The sequence below is a fragment of the Plectrocnemia conspersa genome, unplaced genomic scaffold, assembly GCF_051122295.1.
Source record: "Plectrocnemia conspersa isolate PC_06_02 unplaced genomic scaffold, ASM5112229v1 ptg000009l, whole genome shotgun sequence".
Lineage (NCBI taxonomy): Eukaryota > Metazoa > Arthropoda > Insecta > Trichoptera > Polycentropodidae > Plectrocnemia > Plectrocnemia conspersa.
In genome coordinates this window covers 14,561,236-14,573,621 of record NW_028277173.1, presented here as the reverse complement: position 1 = coordinate 14,573,621, position 12,386 = coordinate 14,561,236, and the positions used below count along the sequence as shown (strand labels likewise).

Here is a 12,386-nt window from a genome sequence, read left to right as displayed (position 1 = left end):
TGAGCCAGCATCGCTCATTCAACGTGGTCATTTGGGTATTTAGTCGATTGTTAAAAAAAAACGAAGGCCTCAGTTTTAATAAAATAAACACACATCATTTTAGATGTAATAATAATGCATTGAAAAAACATTAAGTATATTTAATGTTTAAAACTATTATAGTATATAAAAATATATATTATATATATAACGACATCGTATTGGATTCTATATTCTGTAAAATATATTGTTCAATCACTACTGTGTCTTCGATTTTTTCCTCTTTGTAACATAAAGAAAGGATATACTTTTTAATAAAAAAAGAACTTGTTAACGATTTACTACTAAACAAAAATTTACACAGTACATTGTACCGACACATTTTTTACACTATACGTTTCAGCGACATTCCGTGATTAGTGTAAAACCTAATAAGATGAAATTTTACATTGTTTAAGCCATTCGATTATTATCTCTTTAATCTTAAGATGAAATATCTCTAGGTGTTGTTTCAAATATAATATTGAATTTTCTCTCTTATTGAGTGTCCATAACTTTGCTGTACGTTATGTATCATAAAAAATGCATATAATTCTTAAAAATAAAATAAATTATATACATATATGTAACCGTTTACAATATTGTTTCCATATATATGCTATCTTCTTATATGTTATATTTATAATTCCAATAATTATGTACTGATTATTTATAAATTTGCGTTTATTTACTTAGTTATAGTTACGATGCATTCAACGATGAATCATAAAAGAGAAGAGTAAATCTGACTCTCGTTTATTATATATTGAACAGTAAAAATCATTATTTTAACTGTGTTGTTTTAAATTTATATTTTAATAATATATTTCGTTAACTATCTAGTTATACACTTATTATTGTATCATAATTAAGTGTACGTATATATGGCAAATAAATTTATGAATCCAAATTTCTGTGTTTTTAATTTTGAGTTTATTTATTTTTAATGATACCTCTATTTCCCCCGGAATAAAACAGTTAAACAGCCGTTATTATAAAGTCATTAAGTGTAATATATTTTATGTTTTTTTAGTCAGTTGGTATGTTTTGCTCAGAACGTATTATGTAGTGATGAGTTTTGTATTCCGATATATCAGTATTATAATTTTTATATTTAATTTCGGTAAAATATTAAATTAAACCTATATGTAAAGTTCTATGAATATTGCATAATATATTTGTTATTTTTATATATGTAGATATTATAAAAACAGAAAATGTGATAACTGATGTTAAAATAATATATTATAAAGGGTAATTAATTATTATTTGTAACTAATATATTAAATCAGAATTAATTTATAAATACTTTTTATATTTACAGAAAGTCTGTTACCGATTCAATCAAATATAATTTATCTAATTTCGCCAAAATGTATAATGATAATAAAGGATTTAAAAGTCGTAATAAAACGGTAATATACGTTCATGGGTATGAAGAATCGCCTGCTTCTTGGACCGTCAAGAAAATAGTTCGAGCATACCTGAAAGCGAGGTCAGATACAAACGTGATTGTGATTGATTGGTCGAGCATGTCAGATAAGGCCTATTTGAATAATGCAGCGAGTAATACAGAAAAGGTAGTATTAGTATATTAAGTCACTTTATAAATAGTAGAGCCTGTGTTGGTAATATTTTCAGTCTTCCATTTTTAAATGATTATTCATAATATATAATTAAATTTAAAAAGTATTAATCAAACCCTTAATATTATTGTAATTGATAAAAACAGTTTTTAAAATCCGTCCAATGAATTATGACGTGTGAGAATAATATTGTATTATATAATATACAATAATATATAAAATAAGACAGTAAGTTGTGTAAAATACTTTTAAGTAGCTTGAAGAAGCATTGAAATTCGCATTCCAGCACACCTTGTAAGAATTTCGTAAGAAATAAGAATAAATATTTTTTGTATTACCCAATATATGGATATCTGAGAAATCTTATTTGAACATACTCAAAAGAGTGAGTTGAACTATTTAGCAATCTCACGCGACGTGCATGGACAAGAATACTGTGCACTGAGTGATTATTCAATTTAATTAGCAAGAATAGTAGAGTACAGATCACAGTATATAGGAAATTTTACTGTAAATATTATCAATGTGCAAATTGAGTCAGTGTTTCTAAACACAGCTTTACACAATTAAGTACTAGCAACTCGTCCAAAAGAATATTTTCGTATCAACTTCAGCTGACGACTCGAAACCTGCAAAGTGGTTAACTTTTAATAAGTCCAATTTTGTATTTAAAATGAAGTGATCAACTATAGTATTTAAGTTGTACATTTTTATATTATATTTATAAGAATCATAGGAAATATAATTTACTAGGTCGGTAGAGCAGTAGCCATATATTTATTAGAAGCGATTGCAAAAGGACTCAAAAAACATACCTTACACATCATCGGTCATTCTCTTGGCTGTCATGTAGCCGCATCAGTCGCAAGAACAACTCAAATTTATGGCTTAACATTGCCGAGGTAAATCTGACTTGACTCATCAAATTATATCTCATTGAATAATTATTGTATTATTTATTTCAGAATAACTGGCTTAGATTGTGCTTTTCCTGCATTTTATCCAGCTTTTTTAAGCAGAAGATTGAGTGTATCTCAAGCAGAATTCGTAGATACTATTCACACTGATTCAGGAGTGTACGGACAACCGGTTAGTTTTGCACATGTTGATTTTTGGCCTAACGGTGGCATCAGGCAGCAACCTGGGTGTACCAATGTTGATATTTTAAAAACTATTGGAGCGAATTCAATGAAGCAAGGTTTGTTAGTTGATATAAAAAAATTGTGTACAATGTTAAGTTGAAGAAATATTTTTGTAGAGTTTTGCAGTCATCAACGTTCATGCGAGTATTACGCAGAGTCTGTACTCAATCAAGATAGTTTTCCAGCAATGAAGTGCAGTAATTACGACTATTTTAAGAAAAATCGTTGTGATCAAAAAGCTGTTGCTAATATGGGATATGGTGCCACTAAAGAGTGTGTTTTTAACATTATTAATTTTATATTTTTTCTGCCACAAAGATAATATAAATTGATTCAAATGTGAATGTTGATTTAAAAATTTATTAGTTTTCTAGCGTGTCTACCAAACCTTGAGGCTTGTTTGCTTCATCAGAAATTTTACATTTAAATTTTAAATGTAAAATTTATTTGTTGCATGTTCTTTGAAAACCTTGACAACCTTGACAGCATCATGCATAACGACTTTCAGTGCATGTTCCAAATGTTTCACAAGTAGTGCCTGGTGATGCTATGAATTACTACTGTCATCCGTAGTCTCATCAAGCTGAATAGCAAAATATTTATTAAATTCTTTCATTTACAACTTTTGTAGACAAGGGCGCTGAATTTTGTGTCATGATTTCTTTCTGACAACACATAATCTTTACCATTTTCAAAGCTGCTGCTTAAACTAATTCCTCGTCAATAGTATATGGTTTCTTGTTTTAAGCAATCAACCAGGCCACTTCAAAACATTACCTTTGATGTAGCATGTTGATCGAATTTATTATTATTTAATATTAAGTTGCCGTCAGGTCTTTGCCTTTTGACAGACATTTCCATATTTACAAAGTATTTCTGCGATTTTAAAGACAGATGTGGGTGAAAATTATCTTAGTGTTTCTTCAATTGACTGCAGTCATTACTTTCAAGTAAACAACACACTATGGTTTCATTATTCCTTTGTCTTCTATTTTTGTAAACCCATAATTGAGGAACTCTTCCTGGTATATTATTTTTCTAGTTGATGTCATCTGAAGGGCAAATTTAACTTTTCACACCGCCATTTTCTAACTCAAGGCGGATTATTGCTCACAATATACGGGTCTGTTTCTCTATAGACTTGTTTAGTGATTCTAAACAATTTCCTTTAACTTTTTATGTAATTTTATTTATGGCCATTGAATCCTCATTACTCCCAAGAATTTAATTTTTACCCCATTTTGGGGTAATTTACACCGGTTCGCCGACCCCTGCGCTAAACTATACGTTAAGATAATTAAAAAAAAAACTTACAACAAAAAATATAACAATTTTGTAGTGATTTCTAATACATAAATAAATTTAGTATGTATTATACTAAATACAATTTAAAAACGAGACCTTATATTAAAAATAATTGGAAATCATAATGTACTTTTACATGTAATCCAAATTATCTTATCTTTAGGCTAAATAATTGCTGCAATTAATAATTATAAATTAAATATTTATTTTTAGTTTGAGAGGCAATTATTACCTTGTAACGAATGGTAAAACTCCATTTGGGAAAGGAAAAAATGGCATTAAAGGACCTAAATAAAATAAATGTGTATTATCTGAACATAAATTATCAAATTATGTAATAAAATTAGAATTTTCTTTCACTAATATTTGTATTTTTAAACAATTATTACATAATATACAGTCCTATCATATACAGTTTTTTTTGTACAATTTATAACGATAATATTATACTATAATAATAATACATAAAATTAAAATTTACAACTTCATTTATAATATTGCAATAAATATCATATTAAACTGAAAATAAAAAAAATATATATTTCATAGCAATATTGCAATAAGCTAAATAAGTACATACAATATAAAACAACCTCTAACAATATAATAAATGCCATTTAATCAATAAAAACAATTTAATAAATTAAAGTATAGCGATAAATAGTAAATGTTAAGAAAAGTATTGTCATTGGTGTACTTATTTATTTACAACTGTTTATATAAATATTTTACGTATTATTATCTATTACAATTAGTGATATATTATAATTCAATACACGATTTAATAGACTTGAACCGTTATACACATGTAAGTATGTCTATTAAACTATTGTAAAATTTATAGTCTTATCAGTCAATAGAGGCGTTCATATGACTATTATATTTTTAATAATAACAAAATGCTAAAAATTACAAAATTATATATAATACATTGAAAAAAATATAAATATAAAACATACATTATAATATATTATAAATGAAGTATTCATAATAATTTCTATTAACAAAATCTTTTTTTTATGTACAGTCAAAGCGTTTTCCATTCCCATTTATTAATTTTACAATTTTAATAAAGTTGCTCTTAAGTGCTCTATTGAACATAATATGATAAAAACATATTTATGTCGTTTATATTATACATACTTAAGTTATATGAAATTATATTCCATATGAAATCAACCAAAATATTGCTTTCAATCACAGTGAGTGCTTTGAGCAATAAAACATCAATAATTTATCAACTATGTTATTTCTATCATCAAGATATGAATATAAGTTTATTAGTAAGATTTACAGATGAAAAAGTTACAAGAGGAAGTAGAAAAATATTGTTAAATATACCCGACGTACGAAAATATAATGTTTATTGCATATAAAAACAATTTATATGTCTTAATGAGAATTAGCTTAATAAATAATCGATACTCGATGATTATTACGATTTGGAATATATAATGTACACACATATGTAAAGGATAAGGCATGAATATTGCTACACACATATTTTTTTTTAATTCAAGAATTGTAATATTTTTAACATAAAAATAATTGCTTTAGATGTGCTATACACATTTTTAAATGAAAGCCTTTCATCTAATCAAAAGCATTGTTAACGTGGTCTTAAGGTAGAGTATTGCTTAAGAATGGTGTTAGTAGTTAATGGATGTTAGGTTAGTATTTATTGCATTACTTTAAAATATATAGGTACACTTATTGCTTACAATGTCTCTGTATTTATTAATAGTCAAGAGCAGTAAGATCTGTCGATTTTAAGGACCAAATATGCAACAGAATTTCTTCTTGAGAAAGAGACTATAAGAACACATGAAAGTATTGTTCGGCCAATTGTTACACGTTGAATCACTTATAGTGAGAAGAGAGTAACACAAGATCCCATTTAAATTTTGAGTCATATTAAGAACCGATCTTAAGGATCTGTTTCAAAATCTTAGGGTTGCTTTGCGACAGTTTGATGTAATATAATTTTAATCTGTTCGTTGGAAGTACATAATACCGTATTTTGTAAATCTATGTTAATAGGAATATAATAATCAGTATGTAGTATATTGTATGATATTTCATCTATTACTCTGTTCTATGACATTTTATATGAAATACATATTGTGTTAAAAATGTATATTATTTATTTTTGCCACTAGGCGTCAATTTTCTATGACGGCCCTTGTATTTTTTTTAATCAAATGTATTATCTGTTTCTGGCGAACGAAGATAAATCTTGTTGAATTATAGCATTTGATTTTTGGAACATGTTTTAACAAGAACTATTGTTTATATATCAAATTTAATTTTGAGCACCGTAGAGACGAAGTAATTTACCTCATAGTAGATTTATTAATTTACTTTTTCACTTGGGTTCCAAAATCTTGAATTAATAAATCGTTTGGAACTATAAATAATAAAATATGTTTAATGAGCAACAACTCTCGTTTGGCGAGCACACAGTGTATTACAGTTTGCAGTTTCTAGTAAGTATTGAGATTTTTATGATTAAATATAAAATAATACACATTTATTTAATTAATGATGTTAACTATAAATATCTGTTTATTGAAGCAGCAAAAACACCCGTGAGGTGAGCTTTGGCGGCATGAATGTTGTTTGCGGCACGAATAATGTTTTAAAAATGTTAGGTTTTATTTTATTTTATATTTACTTGCAAACTATTTTATAATATTCATCTATTCAAGTCAAACAAAATATTTGGTTTCCTACTTTAAATTAATTAAGTTAATTTTTGCAAAAGGTGAATTTCAAATTTAAGATATTAACTAAAAATAAAACCAATGATAATTTATCGTCTTTAAAAATCTCAATTTAATAATAATCTACTAAACATATTTTTCCAGTTTTTCATATTTGTAGAATATAATCATCAATTTTTGGTAATGAATGTAGATTTAATATGGAGTGTTATGTAGTATTAAGATTAGCCACTAAATTGACTGTTAAGACCAAGATGTAAGTATGATTGTTAAGGTTAAGAAAGGAGATCAAATACCAAATAGCATGGCGGTCGGGATCGACCGCCTAAAATATATAAATATTTATACGACATCATTGACTTAGATTTCGTTGCCCTCGGGAGTGATTTGTTGATTTACTCACATATTATTTTTATCGACACTATAATGCTAGCGGTAATAAAAATGAAATTTAATATGGAGCATTTTCAACGAAAGAAAGTACTGCGATTTAATAAGTTTTATTATGAATTGAAATTTTAGTGTTTAAAAAAAGGTTTGGTACGTTTGGCCGCGTATCGCAAATTTTCGTGATGTTTCACCAATAAATTATCATTTTCTTAAGATAATGGATGTGTAATCGATTGGATAGAGTTTTGTGATATAGTATTTATTAATAATTATTATAATTTAAAATAAAATAAATTTATTTAGCTGCGTAGCAATAAATCTCAAATCATAATATATTAAAGTTATCATTAATTGTATCTAATATACTAAATATAATTTGGTTGTAGATCTTACTCTATGATATTATTAAAATACTGCAAATTGTGACGAATGCAGTTCGAACCATAACAGTCACTGATCCAAACCTTTCGAGGCTCGCCTAATTGTCCTCATAATCACATGGACCGAGCAGTTAGGGGTCAAACTAAGTGAAGTATTAGTAGAATTGATTGTGTAGGAAAAGATTATATTTAGGTTCATAACAACCAAAGGAATAAGAACTTATGGTATGTTGTAAAGTAAAGTTGTATTTTCACATTCATTGTTATTGAATAATCGCATGCGCGTACCTCCATGAGCCAGAAACGGCGCATGAGCCGCAGTTTGCCAACCACTAATCTAGGTCATTAGTTCTGTTGATTGAAAAATAACACGTATCACTAATTATTGTGAGAATAGATTAAAAAATAAATCACGGAACCTGACCACAATAACAATGATAATGAACGACTTGGTTATTTTATGATAAGAATAATAAAATTCGTACATTTAAAAACAATTACTTTGTATGTTCAACATTTTTTTTAAAATTATGTTTTTGTAGCAATATTCATGCCTAGCCTTTATAATTATCTATATTATATCATTTTTAAATACATATATACATTATTATTTATTTTATTAGAAGGTATGAAATATGAGCTTACTATCACAGAAGGTATTTTGAACATGAGGTGTATATGTGAACCACTAACTTTTGTGTTTCAGAGAGAGGAAAACCGTTTACTATATATCATGTCACAGAATAACGTCAGATGAAGTCTGATATCTCACTCGCTTTTTGGTGTTTGCGAATTTGCCACAAGCGCCCGGATGAAACGAGCCGTCTTGGCTTTTGTCGGAGGCGGTTCCGCATTCTCCGCCGTCGTCGTAGTACTCGTCGGTGCTGAGGATCGTCTCCTCGGTTATTGTCTTTATGGAAGATTTAGACGACGACGGGTGAAACTCGCACTGTTCGTGGGATCACGATATTTTCATTTGCCGACTTGTCTTTTTGCCACGACAGGACGTCTGAACCGGATGAGCGTGACGTCACATGCTGCACAGCTCGTGCTGTGACACTGATGTGTAGCTGACTGTTGAGCTGTTGTTGGATGCTGCCATCATTGTCGATACTGGATACTGAAACACAAACGGGCTCATTAATGATCTATATGTTTTGATATTGTACGATTACAAATTGGAATACAGAAGTAGGTATTATAGCATAATTGGATTAGGAAATGAGAGAAGATCAATTTACTACATAGGAGATAACAGTTTCCACATGTGCTTGAATAATATAATAGGTAAACAAACACAAAGCGTTATAGTTATTATATGATGTACACATATTTGATTTGATTATATATCCTTTTGCAGATGTTATTATAGATCAGTAAAATTGCTCGTCAACAATTCATCACTGCATTTTTTAATATATGGGGAAAAAAATTATTCGTGCAGGACTTTTAATGACATCGTAATTTATACCAGTGTTACCCAAAGTGTGGTCCATGGACCGGCACAAGTCCATGATTCAAAATAAAACGGTTATAACATTTAAAAGTTCTCGTTTGAGTAACTTTACGAATTATTTTCAAAGACATTTTATTATCATGTACTCAAAATATAATATTCACCTAAGTTTTATCATTTAAATAATACTTTAAGCATATTGTATTGTAAATTAACTATAAAAATAATTATATTCCTTGAGATGTATAATTGTTTGGATGGAATTTCCATAAATTAATGTAAGATACAATTTGCGGTTAGGTATTAGATTTTTATTTCCATTGCTTTTTTAATAAGACGTTTACTGACTACATTAATAAATTAACTTTTTTTTCAGAATTTCTGTTCCAAACTATAATATTGCTTATATACATATCTTTAACTGTCATTATATAATACCATTATAGCAAAATATAATGGTAAAAAATTAGGTTATATATTATTTTATCAAATAATCCATTTTTTGTTTTAAGAATTAATCAATTTAGCAAATGAACTCGTCATATGTAGGAATTCCCAGAATACCGTTATCATCGAGATAAAAACAGGCAATACCGGTATTACTGTTATTGTCATTATTATTATTATTTTAATTAATTGTTAATGAAAAAAAAAACGAAAAAATAATTTGGGTACCGCTCGCATGTTTCATAATGTTTACCGATTAGCAAAATCAAAGCATTCGAATACCTTGGCAATTATTGTTTCGATATATTAAATATTTTAATTCTGTCATTATTCCTTTTAATGTTTACAATGTTTACATCCATCAGGTATAATTATGTTTTATTGAAATATTTTTGTTTGATTTTGAATTGTTTTTATTACATAAAAATTAAATTGCAGCTAACACTACATTGTCATGTTTAGTATCTTTAAATGTTGTTTAGTCGGCTTATTTGAAAAAATGTCCATTCATTTACAGATAAACTAAATGCTTTGTTGCTAAGTTTATGATGTAATATATTTTTGAATTATATGCTTGAGAATTTTGCGAAAATATCCAAGGATTCAAGAGTCGGAACATTTTCTTTAAATATATTGAATACAGATGTAGTAATTATTTTCGTCTTCTTGTTTTTTTTAATATAATAAACACACAGGTTAAGTTTAGACTTTGGTTGCTTACATATATGACCAATTATCTGTCTGCCTATTTATAAATATTTTGTGTTTCAATCAATAAGAAGCGTTTAAACAATCTTCCTTACATTTAGGTACTTCTAAAAATACTTTATACTTTGATCCTTTATGGTTTTATGTACGAGTAACAATAAAAATCAATAAGATGACTCAGTACAAAAGTATTTTTGTCGCATTTACTTCTTCATTTCCATTCATTCATTCATTACATTGTCGAAAAAAAACATTCTCAAAAATGCGGTCGGCAAATCATTTATTTTTTTGACCGCGCCTCCAAAGTTTTTATACCAGAGGCCAGAGCACCACTAGCCAAATTATTGCAATAAAATATATTCCTATATCACTCATAATTTTTTTTCAGTTAAAATTATCCGAACGAATCATATGAGAAAAGAGTGCGTGCAAAGTAATATATCATATATAAAAATAAAAATAAATATATCATATATAAAAATAAATCATTAGTGATTGTAAAATCAATAATATTATATGATATGCTAACGGAAGTTCAAATGACACCTTTTATTAACTTGTTCAATTCATAAATAAATAATAGTATATTTTCAATTTCCTACCGGGAATAACTGACTATATATTTTAATAATATGTATAGTATAAATATTAGATAAAAAACTGATTTGTTTTATTTGACTCAATTTCGGTGAAAATTTATTTTAATACTGTTATGCAATTTTCTATTATAACAGCTTTGAAATACGCATGGTAGATATTTTAAATTCATAAGTATGGCTACTCAAGGATTTAGTTATATTAGCATTAAAATAATGGTCCGGTATTTTTTTTGTTAATCTTGTAGATTATAGACTAAGAATTTGCTTGTTAATTGAAATTTTCATCTAAAAATAAATTTTAATCAGATTTCGGGGGTAAGAATAATTTGCATATAAATTATACTTGTACTTTTAAAGCAGGCCTTTGTTTGACGTGATCGATTTTAATTTTGTAAAGTTCTATTAGTAAATATTTATAATCAAAACGAGTCATATCGAATCAAAATATTCTGATTTTTGATGTCATGTTTTATTCTTATTAAAAGGAATAAAATGCAAAATATCTTATGTTATGAATTAATTATATGAACTATTTTATTAACTATTGATTAAAAAGGTTGAAAATCATGGGTAAGGCGGAATAAAAAATCTATATTCTTTTATTGATACCGAATACTTTGCGCACAATTAAACAGAAGACCGAAAAGGTCAAATAAGAAGCTTAATGTGAGCCGGATTGACGAAACTAAGAAACGCCACTATGCTTGATTGGATTTATAGTTATATAGTATATAGGCGATACATATACAAACTATACATGAATATATACGCACGTCGATACAAAAGTTTTATAATTTTATTATGTATGTATACAAATTGATATGATGGCGGTCGTAAATAAAAATTTATGTATTCCGGTAGATTTAACCCCACCGCAATAAACTCATCGGGTATTTATGTAATGGCAATCCCACTTTGCTTAGAGTACACTTCCAACCGCCAGTGATTTATACATAATCGCCATAAAAATCACCGGATTCTTTTCAAGTTATTTGTTGAACGACCTGACCGCTGTTTACATATTTTTGTCAGAAAGGTTTGATTCAATTATAAATTAAACCAATAAAGTCAATTTAGCAACATCTATGTATAGAAAAATTCATTAATAAAATGTCGCCACACTTTTGACACGAATGCAAATATCATATATAAAAGACTAAAGTATGTAGCATATAATAGTAATATATTGCTGGAAACATTGGGTTTGATATAAAAAAAGCTCACAAAAATAGCTCATAGATATTAACCATATTTTTTTGTATTGCTGCTGCTAATTTTACAAGTAGTTTTTTGTAAATAACTACGATGAAATTTTAATTTTAGGAATACGCAATTATAGCAACTGACAGATTATTATTTTTGGTAGTAATTATGAGTAAAGAATTATTGACTAATATGTAGTGGTAAATAAAATTACCGAGGCATTTATTTATTTATTGTACATATTCCGTTGCAACATGACATACATTAAAGACAGACAGGTAAAGGCATTAACAACTATTAAATAAGTAGTGAGACATCTGATTACGATCTATATTATTTATTATAAACTATTATCATAGCTTACACTCAATAGATTGCACTATTTAATTTAATTATTCGTCATCCGTGAGAATATGAAAATCTAGAAAA

General features: G+C 27.5%; 1 protein-coding gene across 1 annotated transcript; it reads left to right on the top strand.

Annotated features, from left to right (window-relative positions):
- Positions 1 to 1,391: 1,391 nt before the first annotated feature.
- Positions 1,392 to 4,411, top strand: LOC148231987 (pancreatic triacylglycerol lipase-like). The gene is made up of 5 exons (XM_088191204.1): positions 1,392 to 1,598; positions 2,358 to 2,506; positions 2,570 to 2,802; positions 2,863 to 3,019; positions 4,265 to 4,411. The coding sequence occupies exons 1-5, from the start codon at positions 1,392 to 1,394 to the stop codon at positions 4,344 to 4,346; spliced, it is 828 nt and encodes a 275-aa protein (XP_088047330.1). The 3' UTR covers positions 4,347 to 4,411.
- The last annotated feature ends 7,975 nt before the right edge of the window (positions 4,412 to 12,386 follow it).

Excerpts from the sequence above, each read along its gene's own strand:
- LOC148231987 (XM_088191204.1), top strand. The coding sequence starts at position 1,392 with ATGTATAATGATAATAAAGGATTTAAAAGTCGTAATAAAACGGTAATA. Across the intron at positions 2,507-2,569 it reads TATGGCTTAACATTGCCGAG|AATAACTGGCTTAGATTGTG; the intron begins GTAAATCTGACT and ends TATTTATTTCAG. Across the intron at positions 2,803-2,862 it reads AGCGAATTCAATGAAGCAAG|AGTTTTGCAGTCATCAACGT; the intron begins GTTTGTTAGTTG and ends ATATTTTTGTAG.